The sequence below is a fragment of the Balaenoptera musculus genome, chromosome 4 (genome assembly GCF_009873245.2).
Source record: "Balaenoptera musculus isolate JJ_BM4_2016_0621 chromosome 4, mBalMus1.pri.v3, whole genome shotgun sequence".
Classification (NCBI taxonomy): domain Eukaryota; kingdom Metazoa; phylum Chordata; class Mammalia; order Artiodactyla; family Balaenopteridae; genus Balaenoptera; species Balaenoptera musculus.
The window spans coordinates 78,936,821-78,957,718 of NC_045788.1; the positions used below are offsets into that span (position 1 = coordinate 78,936,821).

The window sequence follows — 20,898 nt, forward strand, 5'->3', positions numbered from 1 at the left end:
TTGTGGTTACATGGTTTACATTCACAGACACGGTTTGGGCTAGATAACAACTAAGCTGAAATTTAGGGTTTATTGAGGACAATTTTATCTGGTCATTGCTATGTAGTACCTGACTGTTGGTGATACTTCCATATTGAATAGAAAAACTTGGGGTTTTTTGCAGGGGAGTGGGTGAGTGAGGATAGGGAATTAGGCATGGAGACTTTTCAGTTGAATTGGTAGGTTCTTTCACATCAGTGCATCTTGCAAGGCTTTGTTAAGGTAATTGTATCTTCCTGAGTTCTTTCATTGACATATACTCTAAAAAATATTCTTTCATTGACACATAAGTATAGTGTTTCATTGACATACTTAAGAGTATATGTCAATAAAAAAATAAGTACAGGGCTTCCCTGGTGGTGCAGTGGTTGAGAATCTGCCTGCCAATGCAGGGGACACGGGTTCGAGCCCTGGTCTGGGAGGATCCCACATGCCGCGGAGCAGCTGGGCCTGAGAGCCACAATTGCTGAGCCTGCGCGTCTGGAGCTTGTGCTCCGCAACAAGAGAGGCCGCGATAATGAGAGGCCCGCGCATCGCGATGAAGAGTGGCCCACACTTGCCGCAACTAGAGGAAGCCCTCGCACGGAAATGAAGACCCAACACAGCCATAAAAAAAAAAAAAATTAATTAATTAATTTAAAAAAAAACAAAAAATAAGTACATGCTTTTTCATGGGCTAGAGCCTGGCTCAAGTGGTTATTTTCAGGTCTGCGTCGTTGCCCTTTGTGTATAGGGCCCTTGACTAGGTCTTAATCTTGAATGGTAAGTTGGAGAGTGATTTGAGAGAAGGTAGACATCACAGCTTAATTCTTCTGAATTGGGGAGTAGTCTTTGTGTTGTGAAGGATTGAGGTTCATGATTTGGGAACTTAGTTGTCTCTGTAGTTCCTCCTTCATTTTTCTGACTGGCAGTGACATTTCTTACAATGAAATGCATCATTGTGATGTATTGTTTTTGTCATCAATTTAAGTAATTCAACAGTTGATTATTGAGTACTTCCTCCGGCCTGGGTCTTGTTCTAGGTTTGGGGATAACATAACATGGACAAAACAAAAATCTATGCCATTTTAGAGCATAGATTTTAATGGGGAGAGATGGACAATAATGAATAAATATCTGAAATAGATATAATGTGTTCAGTAATTTGTTGCTCTGGAGAGGAAAAAAAGCAAAGAAGAGGGAGGAGAAGGAATGCTAGGAGTGAGTGCTAAGGTGTGACAATGTGGCATTTGAGGAAACACGCAAAGTAGGTGAAAGGGACTAAATATTCAGATATTTAGGAGAAGATGGTTCCAGATGGAGGGAATAGCAAATACAAAAACTCTGCCAGGGGTGTCTGAAATATATGAGGAACAGCTGGATGGTTAGTATGGTAGGTGAGGAGTGAGAGAGCATCAAGTAGTGAGGTCACTGAGTAAGGACAGTGTGAGTGGTCATGGGTGGGGTAATTGGTAGAAGCCTTGTTAGCCACAGTAAGGGTTTTTGGCTTTCGCTCTGTTCACAGTGGGGAACCACTGGAGATTTTAAGCAGAGAAATGCCACCATCTGACTTACATTTTAAAATGTAAGATCACTCTGCCTGCTTTGTTGAGCATATTGAAGGTGAACAGGGGAAGCTGAAAGGCCATTTAGGAAGCAACTTGGTGATTTAGGCAAAAGCCTCCGAAAAGACTTGCGCTAGGGAGGTGGTGAGAAATGATCCGATCCTGGAGATACACGCACACATGCATATATATATACACACAGACACACATATAAATAGTTTTTATATTGAGATAATTGTAGATAACCATGCAATTAATAGTAAGAAATAACACCGGGAGATCTCATGTACCCTTTCCCCAGTTTTCCTCAATGATAACATCTTGCAAAACTATAGTACAGTATCAACCAGGATATTGACGTTAGTATGATCCACCAGTCTTTTTCACATTTCTCCATATCTTCTTGTACTACTTTGTAGGTGTGTGTTTGTGTGTATTTAATTCTCCCCAATTTTATTACATGTGTAGGTTTGTGTATTTACTACTACAGTCAAGATATGGAACAGTTCCACCATCACAAGGACCCTCTTACTGCCCTTTTATAACCATACTCATTTCCCTCCCCACCATCTTTCCAATCCTAACCTCCAGTTTAACCCCTTGCAACAATCAGTAATCTGTTCCCTATTTCTGTAATATTGTTATTTGAAGAATGCTATATAAATGAAGTCATATACAGTGTGTTACCTTTTGAGATTGGCTTTATTTGCTCAGCATAATTCTCTGGAGATTCATCAAAGTTGTTGCATGTATCAATAATTGGTTCTCTTTTCTTATTACTAACTAGCATTCCATAGTATGTATATACCACAATTTGTTTATCCATTCACCCTTTGAAAGACATCTGGTAGCTATTCTGAATTCAGCTATGAACATTCAACTGTAGGTTTTTTGTGTAAACATAAATTTCCATTTCTATTAAATTGCTTCACAGTGCAGTTGCTGGGATCTTGGAAATATTTTGAAGGTGGAGCCAACAGTATTTCTTGACAGAATGAAGGTGAGGTCAGAGAGAAAGAGGAATCAAGATTTCAAATTTTTGGCCTGCACAGCTGGAATAGTGGAATTGTCAATAATTGAGACAGGGAGGCTATGAGTTGAACAGGGTTAAGGAAGATCAGGAATTTTACTCATGATATGTCAAGTTGAGATGTATATTAGAAGAATTGTCAAGTAGGCAGTTGGCTAGAAGATTCTGGAGTATTACATAGGAAAGATCTGGTCTGGCAATATAAAATTGGGAGTCATCAGCCTTTAAAGCCCTGAGACTGGAAGAGATCATTGAGATAGCTGAAAAGAGGTGAGAGACCAAGCCCTGGCTACTCCATTGTCTAGAAAATAAGGAGATTAGATGAACTAGCAAATGAAACTATTAATTTGGCTAGGCTTTGAGAGCCCTGTGGGTGATATAGAAAGAGACAAAATCCATATTTTGCTCTAAAGGCACTTATAGTAAGCTAGTTGGGCAAGGGGTGTGTGTGTGTGTGTGTGTGTGTGTGTGTATCTCCAGTGATATATCTGATTTTTATAAGCTTTTTGAAAAGCAGTGTTTTATATAACAGCATTGAACTATAGTTGTAAAATAAAACAAAGCCAATAGAGTATATAATAAATTCCAAAATAATTCTTAGGTGCTACAGGAATTTAGATATTGGAAAAGATTAGTGTGAGTGGGGGCAGCTGGAGATGGCCTTGAAGAGGTGGGAGTTAAATAGGAACTTAAAGGATGGGTTAGAATATATGTAGGAGGGAGGGAAGGTAGAGACATTCCAGTGATGCTAAGTGTGATCAGTGGCTTAGAACTGGGAATGAAATAATATACTTAAGAAGAGTGAGAAGTGGGATCTAGTTATGATCGCATTGGCCTTGAGCGGAGGGTAAGATTGAGTTGATAAATAGGGACGAGATTATGAAGTGATTTAGACTTTATCTGGTAGGAAATGGGAATATTTCTATCTCCCTTAAAATTTACTTTGCTAATAACATTGCCATGCAGATCTCTTTTGTTGCTATTTTCATGGCATATCTTTTTCCATCATTTTATGCTCAAGTTATTATGTCTTTGAATCTGAATCTAAAGCGTGCCTATTGTAGAAAGAATATAGTTGGAGCTTGCTTTCTTCTTCAGTCTGACAATCTTTGCCTTTGACTATATGCTTAATCACATTTTACATAGTTTTTCATATGGCTAGATTTACCCCTGCATGTTGCTCTTTGTTTTCTATATCTCTCGTGTTGTTTTTGTTCCTCTGTTCTCATTTATTGCCTCCCTTTGTGTTGAACAAGTTTTTTAGTGTACCATTTTAGGTCCAGTGTTGATTTTTAATATTAAAAAAATTATTTTCTTAGTGGCTGCTTTAGGAATTATAATGTGCATTTCAGTTTATCACAGTCTGCTTCAGTTTAGTTACTGACTTAATTCCAGTAAAATATAGCACAGTTTTTCCAAAATACCTTCATTTTCTCCTCTCTCCTTCCTGCTATTATTGTCATATGTATTATATCTATTTCTGTTATAAGCCTACTAACACACTGTTATCATAATTGCTTTATACAGTTTATGTCGATGAAATTAAGAAAAGAAAACATGTAGTTTTTTCTATTTTCCCATTTACATTTACCATTTGTAGTGGTCTTATTTCTCCTTGTGTATTTGAATTACCTTCTGGTGTCATTTCCTTTCAGCCTGAGACACTTGCTTTAGTATTTTTTAAAGACAGGCCTTCTGCCATAGAATTTCACCATTTAAAAAAAAAAAATCTGAGGATGTTTTTATTTTTCCTTTCCTGTTTGAAGAATAATTTTTCTGTATATAGCATTCTTGGTTGACAGGGTTTATTTGTTTTTTATCTTTCAGCATTTTGAATTTTTTTAATTGCTTTCTAGCCTCCATTAGTTTGATGATTAGTCAGCTGTTAATTATATTGTTTTCCCTGTGTATATGATGAATCATTTTTCTGTTACTGCTTTCATTATTCTTCTTTTGTGGCTTCAGTTCAAAAGTGCTGTGCCTCTGTGTGGATCTTTTTGTGTTTATCCTGTTGGGGGTTCATTAAGCTTTATGGTTCAGTAGATTAGTGTTTTTCATCAAATTTGGGAAGTTTTCAGCAATTACTTCTTCAAATATATTTTTTCTCCTTTTTCCTCTTTTCTGATGTTGCCTTTATCCATATATTGGTAGGTCTTTTTTCTGATTGCCTTTATACATATTTCTAGTTGTTTGGTAGGTGTGACATTATCCTACAGCAGGTCTCTGAGGCCCTGTTCATTTTTCTGCTGTCTTATTTTTTCTCTTTGGGTTTTCAATTGAATAATTTCTAATTCTCTGTTTTCAAGTTCACAGATTTTTTTTAAAATGTCACCTCAAATCTTATCTTGAACCCATAGTGAATCTTTTACTTATGTTGTTACACTTTTCATCTCTAGTATTTCCAGGTTTTAAATGTTAATATTTCTTTATTGAAGTTTTCTACTTGTGTAGTTGTCGTCATATTTTTCTTTAATTTTTAAAATATAATTTCCCTTAATTCTTTGAACATATTAATTTAGTATATATTAAATTTTTTTTCAGCTTTATTGAGATACAGTTGATGTATAATATTGTGTAAGTTTAAGGTACAACATTTTGATTTCATGCAGTTATATATAGCAAAATGATTACCATCATAGCATCTGCTAACATGTCACGGCTTGTAATTACTATTTCTTTTTTGTAGTGAGAACATTTAAGGTCTACTCTCTCAGCAACTTTCAGATATACAATACAGTGTTATTAATTATAGTCATCATACTGTATATGAAATTCTCAGAACTTGTTTATGTTATAATTTGAAGTTTATATTCTTTGACCAGCTCCCCCTTTCCCCCAACCTCCAGCCTCTGGTAGCCACCTTTCTAGTCCACTTGAATGAGTTGGGCTTTTTTAGATTCCACATGTGTTATCATACAGTGTTTGTCTTTTCTCCGTCTGACTTATTTCACTTAGCATAATGTTCTCTCTCTCTCTCTCTCTCTCTCTCTCACACACACACACACACACACATTTTCTTTATCCATTCAACTGTTGATGGACACTTATTGTTTCCATGTCTTGGCTGTTGTAAATAATACTGCAGTGAACATGGCAGTACAGGTATCTCTTTGAGATAGTCATTTCATTTTCTTTGGATATATACCCAGAAGTGGAATTGCTGGATCTTTTGATAGTTCTTTTTTTTTTCTTTCTGCTTTTAACTCTTTATTCATTACAATGATATACTGAAATAATAGAGGTCAAAATGGTAACATTTCCAGGCTTCCCTGGTGGCGCAGTGGTTGAGAATCTGCCTGTCAATGCAGGGGACATGGGTTCAAGCCCTGGTTTGGGAAGATCCCACATGCCATGGAGCAGCTAGGCCCGTGAGCCACAATTACTGAGCCTGCGCGTCTGGAGCCTGTGCTCCGCAACAAGAGAGGCCACGATAGCGAGAAGCCCGCGCACCGCGATGAAGAGTGGCCCCCACTTGCTGCAACTAGAGAAAGCCCTCGCACAGAAACGAAGACTCAACGCAACCAAAAATAAATAAAAAAAAAAAAATGGTAACACTTCCATAAAAAGCTCCTCAGATAGTTCTATTTTTAATATTTTGAGGAACCTCCATACTATTTTCCATAGTGGCTGCATCAATGTACATTTCCACCAGTAGTACATCCACCAGTGTACTATTATTTTCCATAGTGGCTGCACCAGTGTACATTTCCCAGGTTCCGTTTCTCTGCATCCTCACAAACACTGGTTATTTCTTGCCTTTTTGATAATATCCATTCTAACAGGTGTGGTTTTGATTTGCATTCCCTGATGATTAGTGATCTTGAGCATCTTTTCATGTACTTGTTGGCCATCTGTATGTCTTCTTTGGAAAAATGCCTATTCAGGTCCTTTGCCCATTTTTAAATCAGATTATTTGAGGTTTGTTTTGTTTTGTTCTTTATTTTGCTGTTGAGTTGTATGAATTCTATATATTTTGGATATTAACCCCTTATCTAATATATGATTTGCAAATATTTTATCCCATTCCATAGGTTGTCTTTTCATTTTGTTGATAGTTTGCTGTGCAGAGGTTTTTAATTTGAGGTAGTCCCACTTGTTTATTTTTGTTTTTGTTGCTTTTGCTTTTGGTGTCAAATCTAAAAAATCATTGCCAAGGCCAGTGTTAAGAAGCTTAACATTCTTTGAACATAATAGCTGCTTTGTATTCTCATCTGCTAAATCCAATAGCTGTGTCTACCCAGAGTCAGTTTCTGCTGGCTCCTTTTCTTTTTTACCTGAGTGTAGGTCAACTTTTCCTGTTGTTTTCAGGTCTCACAATTTTCTTGGACGGTTGGAAATTTTGGATAATATATTGTAGCAACTCTGGATTCTGTTAAATTTTTTTTTTTATTCCCCCTGAAACTTGTTTTGGGGGTTTTCTTTCTTTTTCTTTTTTTTGTAACTTATCTGCAACTAATCTATAGAATCTTTCTCCTCCCCAGTTTGAAGCCCCTGAATTCTGTGTTAAATTTTTATTCTAATTTTAATTTTTTCTCCTTATTTCTTAGGAGTTACTCTTTGTCTGCATGGCTTAGTGGTCAGCCAGTTATTGGTTAGAGATTATGTCGCAACATTTTGAGTTTATAAAGTTTCCATCATTTTTTGGATGCTTCTGTACACGGGTTCTGTACATTAAAAATTCAGGCAGTTTTTAAGTCAGCCTCAGCTTTTACTTTCTCCAAGGCCTTCTTGGATCTCCCATGCATATGTGCACAGCCTCTAAATCAGCCGAAGGGTATGTGCAGAACTTATTTAGCCTCTCCATTTTCAGGATCTCCCTGTTATATTTCTTAGTGTTCTGCCAGTCTGTCATTTTCCCCACCTGGTGTTGCATCCTCAGGGTAGCAGAGCTGTGGGCTGAGCTGGGAGGTGATTGTGGGGGAAGGTAGTATTCCCTAGCAAGAAGGTCACCAGCCCCCACTGTCATAACTCCAATATCTAGCAGTGTTTCTTGAATAAATGCTTTTTGATTTGTTGTTGCTTTTGGTTGATTTCCTGAGCCCTGAAATGATTGTTTTCTACAATGCAGTTCTTTTTACAGGTGTTTTGGGGGAGTGAATTTGCTGATCTCTTCATTCCGCTAGAGCTGAAAATCTCATTTCTTTTTGAACTTTCTGACTTCTTAGTTCTTTCTCTTGTCTCCCAACCCCAATTTATTTCACTCTAGGCAGACTTTTGTCACCACTGAAATCACTCTTGTAAGAGTCACTAACATCCTGCATTTGCCATATCCAGTTGTCTTCTATTTTCATCTTAATCAGCCTTTCAGCAGCTTTTGATATAAATGGTCAGGGCCTTTTTCTGAAAACGTATTTTACTTGGCTTCTAAGGTAATCTCTCTTGCTTTTCATCCTACTTCACCGATTACTTCACTTGATTTACTGCTTTTTATACCTGTGGATGGACAGACAGATGGACGGATGGATGGATAGGTAGGTAGATAGGTAGATAGATAGACGGATATACAGATAGACAGATATAGATATATGAATATATATATGTATTTTTCTAAACTTCTTCCCTAGGTGATATTATTAGGTCCCCTTGCTTTGAGTCCCCTTTATGCGGATGACTCCCAGACATATATTTCCAGCCCCAACTTCTACCTTGAGCCTCAGTATTTTCACTTGGTTGTCTAATAAGGATTTCAAACAGAACTCTTGATCCACTTTCTCCCCCAAATTTATTTTTAGTTTTTGGAATGATCATTTAAAAAAGTAAGTCTGATTATGTCATTTTCTTGGCCTCATTGGCTTTCCTTTACATTTAGTGTGAAATTCAGTTTCTCACCATTATTAATGAGAGTTTATATGACATACTGCCTGCCTGTCTCTGTACTTGTCTCCCGCCTCTTCCTTTACTCAACATGTTGCAATCACATTATTCTTCTAGCTATTTTTGAATATGCCAAGCCCACCTCTAGGCATTTATATTTGGAGTTCCCTGTAACTGTAGTGCTCTTCCCCCATATCCTCACATGGTTCTCATTTTTATATCATTCAGATTTATGTTCAGATCTTACCTTCTTTGTGAGGTCTACTCCGACTTCCGTATCTAAAATAATAGCCCTTTCTCTCTATCATGATCTGTCCTCTTACTTTACATGAAAATATATTGTTTATTCCTCCCTGTCCTCCATAGACTGAAAGTTTCATGAGGATAAGAACTTTGTTCGTCTTGTTCACTGCCATATCCTTAATACTGTAAATGATGCCTGGCACAGAATAGGCGCACTATATTTGTAGAATAACAATTTTTTTTCTGTAGAATTAGTATGTCATTAGTGTACTAATAAAGAATGACTCAGTAAAAATGGTTAGGCTTGGGATAGTTGTGTATTAAATGCATCTCAGACATGAACTTTGTCTAGTATTGGCTTGATTAATAATCTAAAATATTGCTCTATGAAATTTATATTCTGGATCTTTTGGGGAAATTTTTTTTTTTTTTTGGCTGTGTTGGGTCTTTCGCTGCTGTGCACTGGCTTTCGCTAGTTGTGGCGAGTGGGGGCTACTCTTCATTGTGGTATGCGGGCTTCTCATTGCAGTGGCTTCTCTTGTTGCGGGGCACGGGCTCTAGGCATGCGGGCTTCTGTAGTTGCGGCACGTAGGGTTAGTAGTTGTGGCTCACGGGCTCCAGAGCGCAGGCTCAGTAGTTGTGGTGGAGGGGCTTAGTTGCTCTGCAGCATGTGGGATCTTCCTGAACCGGGGCTCAAACCCGTGTCCCCTGCATTGACAGGCGGATTCTTAACCACTGAGCCACCAGGGAAGTCCTGGGGAATTTCAAAATGAGAAAATTTAAGCCTCCTTTCAAAAATAATAGAATATGAACAGGAAGTAAGGGTAGATGAATATTTTTTTAAGTTCATTTGTATCATATTTTAAAATTTTTATTCATTTATTTATTTATACATTTATTTATTTATTTTTGGCTGCATTGGGTCTTCATTGCTGTGCACGAGCTTTCTCTAGTTGCGGTGAGCGGGGGCTACTTTTCGGTGCGGTGCGTGGGCTTCTCATTGCGGTGGCTTCTCATTGCGGAGCACGGGCTCTAGGTGCGCGGGCTTCAGTAGTTGTGGCACACGGGCTTAGTTGCTCCCTGGCATGTGGGATCTTCCCGGACCAGGAATCGAACCCGTGTCCCCTGCATTGGCAGGCGGATTCTTAATCACTGTGCCACCAGGGAAGTCCCTAGATGAATATTTCGGTCCTTGTACTTGCTTCACTTATGCATTCTTTTTGATAAAAGATCATATGCATAACCTTAACACAACTTCTGTTATCTGGGAATTTAATAGTTCTCTGTTACCTTGGTTAATGAGTCCGGAAAAATAGCTTATTTTAACATGACTGTCTATGTTAAAAACAATCTTAATGTCTGAGAGGAGTGAGTCTTAGCTTACTAGCAGTTCTCCCACAAAACTAGCTACCTAGATGTGAATTGGCAAAGTATAGCCATACTTCAGAAATGGCTTCAATTTGGAAGAAATGGAAAGTTTTGAAATTTGTAAGATTTTCTGTGTCCTTCTCTGTAACAGTCAAAACTCAGAGTCTGATACAAGTTACTATTTTTGTTAAAGCAAGTATACTGTACTGTCTTAAGTTTCTGTTTATTGCTTCAGCTATAAACATTTTATAACAAGTAATGGAGTGAAAGATTGATATTTTATAAAAGGATTTTCAATATCGCTGTGTACATAAGCCCAGCTCTCACAGTCAGTTTACAGGGACAGAAGGAGAGTCATCTTGAGTTTCCTATTTCCTTTTAGAGGACATGCTAGAACCATCATAGAGTCTATCGGAAGTTTCTAGAGGAGGAGGAACATTTGCTTATTTCTGCTACCATCTTCCAAGAACTGGAGCCCACTCTGCTCTAGGACAGTTCTGCTTATTAGGCTCTGTGTCCGCAGTACACCCCCCACCCCTCTATATTTTGGCCTTGTTTTCTAACCATAACATCATTTACCTTCCAAATTCCCAGGTATGTACTTTATGTTTCTAGCTCTTCTAAATCACCATTGTAATTGAAATTGTATGTTTTCTGTCCGCTTAACAGACATTTTGGTATTCTTTCTCTGTGTTATATAATTTGGACTTTATTAACTGGATTTCTGACAGCTAAGTACAATGGTTGGAATTGTTGTTAATATATATGTACTCTTCAAATTTATTACTGCAAAATTCATGGTGTTAGGAAGTTGTCATACTATTTAATGTTTTATTTTCTTGAAGCATAATTTTGAAACTCCCCAAAGGGAATATTATCTGTGGGATCTATAAATTTACCAGGACTGTACAATTTCCAGCATGTCATATTTTAACTCTGGCAACTGAGCCCTTCTAATGGGGCTAACTCTCAGATTTTTCACTGTATCTTGGAAAATAATAGGGTTTGTGAGAGTTTTCTTTGCACCCAAATTTATTTGTTTGGTGAGAAGTTTGATTTTTATTATAGTTGCAAAAATTATAGTAATAATAGCTTCTTTCAGATATCTCTTACATACTGTAGACCAGTGCTTCTCAAGCTATTTGTAGTGAGGTACTGGTTTTAAAAATTTCCAATTCATTGAAGACTGATTTTTTATAAAATACAATAAAAATGAATTATGAGAAAAGTGAATTTTAAGAAAATACAAAATATAGGCCCCACTTTTAATTATAAGATTCATAGATATAAAATTATTCTTTCAAGTTGCAATAAAAGAGTCTGAACACTTATTCTCAATTTCTATATTTATCTTATTGCAGAACAGTAATAAATAGTTCACAGACTGGTCTATAGATGATACTTTTTAGTAACATATCTGTAGCCTGCTCTTTGTAGTGCTTAATGTTATTTCAGAAGCATCTTAGTCAATATGAATAGCAGTTATCCTTTAAAAAATATTTTCATGTGTTTCCTTTTCAGAACCGAGAGCTCCAAATCATGAGAAAGCTAGATCACTGTAACATAGTCCGATTGCGTTATTTCTTCTACTCAAGTGGTGAAAAGGTAAGTCTTGTAGAACGTTGATACTGAATATTGTGATAGACTCGTTATTCTTCTAGAAATAGTCCATATCCCCCCCTCCCCTTGAAACAGCTTTGCTCATTGAATGGAAGTATTCCAAAACACAGGCCCTAGTGATTCTGACCTCAAGATATGATTATTGAATATCATTAGTTATATCAGGAAAATGTTAATGAAACGATAGAGGGGGTTAATTTTTAAGAATTTTCTTCTTTTTAAAACACTTGTCTTCAGTTCTAAAGCAAATTTGTATACATTTTAAAACCTTTTGTGTTCCTTATGTGCTCCTGGAGCCCCATGATAGTTCACCTGTTTATTGGAGGGAGGAAAATGAAGTCATATTGTTAAGTGGAAGTGTTGGAGGGGAAGGGGAAGCAGGAGGACTTTGGTAGGACCAGAATGAGAAACATTGGGAAGCAAGTTTAACCTATCCTTGGCTAGGGAAAAAGTTGGGAAAGATATAATATTACAGAACTTCTTAATAAGTGATCACTATTTATGATCACATTTAATTCTGTGAAAGCAAAGGATAATTAAAGAAGATTTCATGCTTTGAATCCCCCTTGCCCCCTACCCCGACCCCCTTGGTCTTTCTCTTTAGAAGATGCAACGGTTAATGTCATTGTACTCACTGGAGTTGGAAGCATAGAAAATCAGTTTCTTCTGTTTTACCATGGTCTTTTTCTTTCTGTCTGTTCACTGTTCCTTCTTCCCAGATTCAGTCTTCCTTCACTGGTTTGGGGTAAGGGGGAGGGCAAGTAATAAACACTTCATCTTTTTGGCTAAATAAACATTACTTTGGATAAGTTCATTTGATATTTTTGGACCTCACATACCATGCTTATACTGTCCCAAAGCCCTTAGATCCATAATACCTCTTGATTTCTAGCCCAGTTCTTTTTACTCACATATTTCCCAGTGTACCATTTAATCATTTTCCATTAAATTTTATTGAGATTATTTTCTTAGAAATTCTTTTTTCATGACAGAGCCTGTAATATGGGAAAATACCTATGTATTAAGCCAGAATTATGATATACATGCCTACAGATATATAGTTGTTGCGCGCGCGCCTGTGTGTGTGTGTGATAGCTAATGTTTTAACAACCGTAATTAGCAAATTGGCCCTTTAGTGACTCTCATTTCTTAGGTGTTTTTTTTAATTTTATTTTTTTAAGTTTAAATGATGGCCTCTGCTTGTATTAAGGACCATAAACCCTCAAATATTTGAGCTCTTTTGTTCCTAAAGCCCATTATTTGGTTCATGCTCCTTTTTTTTTTTTTTTTTTTTAACGTAGCAAACTGCCTGTTATGTCTTTGATCTTACCTGTTTTGACATGTCTTTACTTTTTCCTATCCCTTCCCAAATAAAATTATGGAGCATCTGTTGTGTTCACAGCACTCTTATCATGGAATTTCGCATCCCTATGGGTTTTGTTATTAGATGCTAGACATTATAATACCCCAGGGAGGAAAATAAAGGTCAGAACTATTTGTTCCATGAACCACTGAATTGCATGTGGATTCATTTGCAAAGGCCTCCCTACAAAGCCCCTTAAACATCTTCTCTTGATTACTTAATTTATATAGCTTTCCCTGGATAAACAACAAGGTCGTATTGTATAGCTCAGGGAACTATATCCAATATCCTGTAATAAACCATAGTGGAAAAGAAAAAAAAATATATATATATATGTGTATGTATGTATATAGCTTTTCCTGTATGCCAGGCACTGTTTTAGTGCTTTACAAATACTAACTCATTTAATTCTTACGAAGATAAAGAGCAGAAAGGGAAGCACAAACCTTTTGAACAAACCTTTTCAAGGCTACCTTTTGTGGTAGCACCTAAAGGCTTACCTGTCTGGTTTTGGTTTGGTGGAAGCCCCCATCACAATCTGCCCTTACCCTTACTTAATCCTTCGGAAGGAGTGACAATGGACTGACTGTTACCTGTGTACCCCAGAGGATGATTTCCTCCCTGCTGCTATTCAGAGCTGCTTATTTATCTTAAATGGTTTTGCAGATAAAGAGCAACTGAGAAGTCATTAAGGGAAGATAATCGGAAGGACAATGCACTTCTCTCTATTATAAAAAAGAAATACATATACTTTCTAATATTTCATTTATCTCAGAACTTTCTCTTGAGTGTTGTAAGTTTTCCAAAGTGAAAAAAGACCCCTTTTAATTTTGGATAGCTCCATTAAGAGAACAGAAAGAAAGGAAGAAAAGTTGTGATGTGTTGCTGAAAATAATGATCCTCCGTTGTCAAAAAAGGGAAGGCTTTCTAAAGATATGCAGAAGTGTATAGGTTAAGGAACTTCCATAATCTTCCAGCCACCAAAATGATAATTTCTTCTTCCCCTACTCATGATCTTCACTTCCTTGCTTCTGAATTGTTCTGGCAGGACTAACATCACTCAAGAGACCAGGTAGTAAACTAATATTTCTCATATGAGAAGATGGATTCTGCTCTAGGTATGAGAGCTCAGGTTTGTTAGTTCTAACTCTCCAAGAGTAGGTTACTGAGAGTGAACTCAGAGCTGCTGTTTAGAAAGGGATCTAAATGTCTTGTGAAGAGCATTATATATGCCTATGTATATATATTAGAAGAGTTTAGGGGGAGGAAATAATAAACTAGTAGTTTGAAATGCCTCTGGGATATGCAAATAGAGATACCCAGTAGACATATACGTGTAAGACTTCTAGGTGGTGGTGGTGGGACTCTTAAGTGGAGAGATGACATTGACAAGGTTGGGTAGATAGGGTGTGTAGTCATGTTGTAGAGCTCTTAGGAGTCAGGAAGAAGGGAGAGGTGATGTTGTTTGAGCAAAGAGCAGTTTATCAGTATTGCTCTCTTGTCCTAGAATATGTTGAGGGTTGAGAGCAGTCTTCATTTGAGAGAGGTGCAAGGAATCCAGTGCCTTTGGGTTGGATCCAGGTTTTGTCTAGGGCAAGGCAGTGAAAAGAACCCTCTTTGAAGAGACTGGGGTTTGAAGCTCTGTGAAGAGTTTCTTTTGGGGTTTCAGATCGCTTAGGGGAAGCTCTGAGCAGGAGATCTCTGGTAAGAACATGAGCCTAAAGGAGGTGTGAGGAGGCAATTACAATGAGTTGATGGCATTGTGAGGATGAGAAAGAGAAGATTTCAGTGTTTCATCATTATAGGCATGAAATTCTTGTCAGTTTCTGTGGATATGTTTAAATATAAATGGGAATATTTTGTAATCCTCTCATCATCTTCATCATCTCTGATTCTCTTTCTTCTCTATGATTTTCAATCACTCTCTTCTTCTAAGCTTTTTATCTCCTTTTCCTTCAGTCTCTGTCCACATTCTGGGTTTCTGGCCCTTTCACTCTGGGCTCTTTGTCTCTTTCTGTCTCTGGGTTTCTGTCCCACTCTCTTGGTCTGTGGCACCCCCTCATATTTCTTTTTCCTCTTTAACTCTGGTGTCTGTCCATCTGTTTCTCTCTCTGTTGGCTACTTCTTTTCAACCTCTTCCTCTGGGTTTCTGTATCCCTCATTCGTTGGGTTTCTACCCATCCTACTCTCTTTGAATATTTGATCCTTTCTACATTTTTGTGTGGATTTCCATCTGTCCTGAGCCTTCCTCATTCTCTCTCTTGGTATGTCTTCTCTCTGAGCCTCTATTACTCCTTTTTGGGAAATTTTTAAAAAAGGAAAAATTTTCACTCACTATCCTGGCTTTTGACTTCAGTACTACGTATCTTATTCTATATGTTCATGTTCTACATAGTTGTATGAATAACTATTTTTAACCTTGTTAAGTATTCAAAATCTCATAAAAACTTTCCCTTTTTGCCTCATAATATTTTTAGTTATTGGTTCTGTAATATTCCACTGGGTTTTTGTACTACATAATACTCTTAACTGTTCCCCTATTGTTATTTTTAATTTTAGAATTGTAGCTAAGCTACCCAAAAGTCTCATCATAATTTTTGTCCATAAGCATTTTCCAGCTCTGGGTTCAAGTAGGACCGCTGTAATATTTGACAAATATTTCCACTGACCACAGTTGGACTGAATGGTTATACCTATTTGGGTGACCTTCTCTTTATTGTGCTCCACCCTGCCATTTTAAAGACGGTTTTTCTTTAGGAATTATACATAATCAGCTTTCAGCCTATAATTGTGGAAGAGAGTAGCCAGTGTAGCTAGAAGAAGGAGGAATTAGTCAGGACAGGGACTAGAAATGTGACCAAATTAGTCCTAGTCATTAGTCTTCTGGTTGGAATTATTAGTATTTGCTGTAGTAACTGGAGCATTATGCAGTCAATTAGTATACTCCAGGTTAACCAATAGATTTTATTAACTCTGATTTAGTTCAGAGTAAATAGTACTCTTTCTCCTTGATCAGAGAGAAATGGAATTTTTTAAAGGTTTTGAACAGTCTGGGCTTATAATAGTTTTGTGAATTCCAAGTATCTTAGAGAATAGTGTTTTTTAGTATTAATATTTAGCAATAGGAACCTTTTTCCCCCTAAATGAAATTTATGAAGAACCCCTGTTCTACAGGTAGAATAGATAAAAAGCAAAGTTGTTCTGGTTGAAACTGGGATGTGGGACCAGCTGACTTTACCTTCCCTTGAGTTGCGGCTCACCTTTGTAGACCCCTGGGTCTCTGTAGGAGTATGGAAATCATATTTTGTTTTTACAGGAGCTTTCAATTTTATTTAAATCAATTAATAGTTTTCTGTAAGAAATATTTCTCTAAGTAGCCTTACATGTAAAAATGTTTTACCTGTGGTTCATCATAGATTGATTACTTGAGTAATAAAGGCTATCTTCCTTAAATAAAACTCTCCCTCTATTTGTATGAGAGACAGTTTAAATAGCAAGGTTCGCAAATTGATTTTATTCCTCGTACCAACTTTTCTGTTGAGAGTAACTGTGTGGAGGTCTGTGTTCAGAAAGTGAAGATTGTACCAGTGCTTCTGGGATCAGGGAGAAGAATGCTGTGCTTGATTATGCCTGTTTGTCACTAGCCCTGGAGAGGAAAGGTTGGGGTGAATCCATTCTGAAAAGTAAAGAGCTCTGGCTTTGTGTCCAGAAATATTTGGGTTTGCATCCTATTTGTGCCACTTGATAGCAATATGACAGGGCAAGATATTTACCTTTGTAAGCCCTTTTCAACCCTTGTCGTCTGTACAGTAGGGATTTTGTAAGGAAAAAATTTAATAATGTTTACTAAGTGCTTATCATAGCACCTGGCATATAATTAACACATTAACTTACTATTTTACAAATTATTGTTTAATAATAGCAAATATATGTTGCACTTGCTATGCGTCCAGACACTTAAACCTCACTGCAACCCAGTGAAGAAAGGGTATACTGTTATTATCCCCATTTTATAGAAGAAGAAACTGAGGCAGTCACAGTTAAGTAAGTTACCTAAGAGTCCTACAACTACAGAGTGGCAAAGTTAGGAGTCAACTCCAGAGTCTGTGTGTCCAGAGTCTGTGTAGTATTGCTATACCATTTAGCATAGAATGTAGATTTCTCTAGAAGCAGTGTGTTAGAAATGTAACACTTAAAAATGTCTTAGTAGAGCTGCAGAGGCGGCGGCGGGGAAGAGCGCTCGGGCAGACCACTCTGCTTTCCCGCGCGGCGCCGCCTCCCGCCGCGCCTCTGCCTCCTGCTCAGCCCCGCCGCCGGCTTCCTCCTCCCCAAACTGCCCTCAGCCCGCGCCCCGGCCGGCTCCGTTATGGCTACCCGGAGCCCCAGCGTCGTGATTAGTGATGATCCACCAGGTTATGACCTAGATTTATTCTGTATACCTAATCATTATGCTGAGGATTTGGGAAAGGTGTTTATTCCTCATGGACTAATTATGGACAGGACCAAATGGCTGGCTCGAGATGTGATGAAGGAGATGGGAGGCCATCACATCCTGGCCCTCTGTGTGCTCAAGGGGGGCTATAAATTCTTTGCTGACCTGCTGGATTACATCAAAGCACTGAACAGAAGTAATGATAGATCTATACCTGTGACTGTAGATTTTATCAGACTGAAGAGCTACCATAATGACCAGTCAACAGGTGACATAAAAGTAATTGGTGGAGATGATCTCTCAACTTTAACTGGAAAGAATGTCTTGATTGTTGAAGATATAATTGACACTGGCAAAACAATGTACACCTTGCTTTCCTTGGTCAAGCAGCATAATCCAAAGATGGTCAAGGTTGCAAGCTTGCTGGTGAAAAAGACTCCTCGATGTGTTGGATATAGACCAGACTTTGTTGGATTTGAAATTCCAGACAAGTTTGTTGTAGGATGTGCCCTTGACTATAATGAATACTTCAGGGATTTGAATCATGTTTGTGTCATTAGCGAAACGGGAAAAGCAAAATACAAAGCCTAAGATGAGAGTTCAAGTTGAGTTTGGAAACATCTGGAGTCCCATTGAAATCACCAGGAAAATTATCAAATGTTCTAGTTCTATGGCCATGTGCTTAGTAGAGCTTATTGCATGTATCTTCTAAGAATTTTATCCGTTTTGTACTTTAGAAAGGTCAGTTGCTGCATTCCTGAACTCTTTATTTGCACTATGAGCCTATAGACTATCAGTTCCCTTTGGGTGGATTGTTGTTTGACTTGTGAATGAAAAGTCTCTTAAACCACACCACTATTGAATGAAAATATTGAAATTGTATCTGTAAGAAACATTGAAAGAGAAAAATATATTAGTTTTTAAATTGGTATTTTAATTTTTATATATTCAGGAAAGAACAGAAGTGATTGAATATTGTTAATTATACCACTGTGTGTTTAGAAAAGAAGCAGTCAGTTTCATATCGGTGACAGCATTTAGAGGTATCCTTATGTCGGATAAACCATATGTCCTGGAGTTATTTTGGTAGGTTTCAGTAGTATTAACTGTATTTTCCCACTTTTTCAGATTATTTCTGGTGAATCTCTGTCAACAGTTCCTTTTAAATACAGGTCAATAAGTTCTAAAAACCTACCACTTTTTGAAGTCTTCAATGTAAAAACCCTTAAAATAAAGGCGGTCTCTTTAAAAGAAAAAAAATGTCTTAGTAATGATTAACAAGGGGAGATTTTACAGTGTCTACTTTGTAGAACTTTTTTAGAAGAGAATAAATAGCCTTTTGCTGTATGATAGTAATAGTAGTAATAGTAAATAGTAATACTAATAGTAAATAGTAATAATAGCCCAAACTGATATGGCGCTTACTATATGACTATAACCTAAACACTTTACTTACTCTTTTTTTTTAGTCTTCTATTTTTTTGGAAGAGCTTTTGAGAGGATTGTTGTTAATTCTTCTTTAAATGTTTGTTAGAATTTGCCATTGAAACCAGGTGGCTTTGGACTTTTGGGGAAGTTTTTGATTACTGATTCAATCTCTACTTGTCATACAGGTTTGTTGAGATTTTTGTATTTCATCTTGAGTCATTTTAGTGATTGGTGTGTTTCTAGGAATTTATCAGTTTCATCTGCATTATCTAATTCGTTGGCACACAGTTGTTTATCGTATTCTTTTATGGTCCTTATTTCTATAAGGTCAGTAGTAATGTCCTCACTTTCATTTCTGATTTAGTTATTTGTGTCTTCTCTCTGTCAGTCTAGCTAAAGATTTGTCAACTTTGATCTTTTCAAAGAACCAACTTTTGGTTTTCTTGAATCTTTTGTTTTTTTCTGTTCTCTTATTTTATTTCTGGTCTAATCTTTATTATTTTCTTTCTTCTAGTAGTTTAGGTTTAGTTTCCTCTTCTTTTTCTAGTTCTTCAGGGTGTAAAGTTAGGTTATTGACTTAAGATCTTCTTCTTAATGTAGGCATTTACAGCTGTAGATTTCCCTGAGTACTGCCTTCACTGCCTCCCATAAGTCTTGGTATATTGTGTTTTTGTTTTCATTTATCTCTTAAGTATTTTCTAATTTTTCTTGTTTTGGAGTGTGTTGTTTAATTTCCTTTGACCTACCTGTTGGTTGTTAACAATGTGTTGTTTAATTTCCACACATTTGTGAATCTTTTGGTTTCCTCTGTTATTGATTTCTAGTTTTATTTCATTGTGGTTGGAGAAGATAACTTTGTATGATTTCAGTCTTTTTAAATTTATTGAGATTTGTCTTGTGACCTAACATATGACATATTCTGGATAACATCCCATGTACACTTGAGAAGAATATGTATTCTTCTGTTTTGGGGTAGAGTATTCTATATATATCTGTTAGGTCCAGTTGGTTTACAGTGCTGTTCAAGTCCTCTACTTTTTTTATTGCTCTTCTGTCTAGATGTCCATTATTGAAAGTGGTATATTAAAGTCTCCCAGCTATTGTTGTAGAATTGTTTATTTCTTCCTTCACTTCTATCAATATTTGCATCATGTATTTGGAACTCTGTTGTTTAGTGAATATATTATATAATAGTTATATCTTCTTGATGAATTGACCCTTTTATCAAAATATAATGTCTTGAATGCCTTTTATTTCTTTTTCTTGCAACTGCCCTGGCTAGAACCTCCAGCATGATGTTGAGAAGAGATGAAAGCAGACATCCTTGTCTTGTTTCCAATTTTAGAGAGAAAAAGTATTTAGTCCTTCATTTTTAAGTGTGATTTTTAGCTGTGTTTTTTGTAGATGTCATTTATCAGGTTGAGGAGGTTCCTTGCCATTCCTAGTTTGTTGAGCATTTTTATCATGAAAGGTTGTTGGATTTCTTCAAATGGTTTTCCCCCATCTCTTGGGAGTTTTTGTCCTTTATTCTGTTAATAAAGTATTTTACATTAATTTTTTGAATGCTAAACCTACCTTGCATTTCTGGAATTAATAACATTTGGTCATGGTGTATAATTTTTATATGTTGCTGGATAGTATTTTTTAGAGGATTTTTGCATCTATATTCATACGGAATATAAATTAGTCATCTTTCTTTCTTTCCTCTTCTTGTGATGGCTTTGTTTGGTTTTGGTATCAGGGTAATACTGGTCTCATAGAATGAGTTAGGAAGTGTTTTTGTCTTCTATTTTTTTGAAAATTTTTGTGAAGAATTGGTATTGATTCTTCTTTGAAGGTTTGGTAGGTTTCTCCAGTGAAGCCATTTACAACAGGTCACTTTTTGTGGTAAATTTTAAATTACTAATTCAGTTACTTTACTTGTAATAGGTGTACTTAGATTTTTTTATTTCTTCTTTTGTCCATTTTGGTGATTTGTTCATTTCATCTAAATTATCTTATTTATTGGTATAAAGTT

The 20,898-nt window shown here is 36.8% G+C and overlaps 2 protein-coding genes across 6 annotated transcripts in view; both read left to right on the top strand.

The window, feature by feature from the left end:
* Positions 1 to 20,898, top strand: part of GSK3B (glycogen synthase kinase 3 beta) — a 196,354-nt gene that overhangs the window by 86,788 nt on the left and 88,668 nt on the right. For all 5 annotated transcript variants that reach the window (XM_036851749.1, XM_036851750.1, XM_036851753.1 and 2 more), the window contains exon 3: positions 11,560 to 11,643. In XM_036851749.1, the coding sequence (XP_036707644.1) occupies positions 11,560 to 11,643 (84 nt within the window). The remainder of the gene's footprint in view (positions 1 to 11,559; positions 11,644 to 20,898) is intronic.
* On the top strand, positions 17,388 to 18,353 carry LOC118894955 (hypoxanthine-guanine phosphoribosyltransferase-like). The gene has a single exon (XM_036851755.1). The coding sequence runs from the start codon at positions 17,388 to 17,390 to the stop codon at positions 18,042 to 18,044; it is 657 nt and encodes a 218-aa protein (XP_036707650.1). The 3' UTR covers positions 18,045 to 18,353.

Bases quoted from the DNA above. Each gene is read 5' to 3' on its own strand.
- LOC118894955 (XM_036851755.1), top strand. From the start codon at position 17,388: ATGGCTACCCGGAGCCCCAGCGTCGTGATTAGTGATGATCCACCAGGT.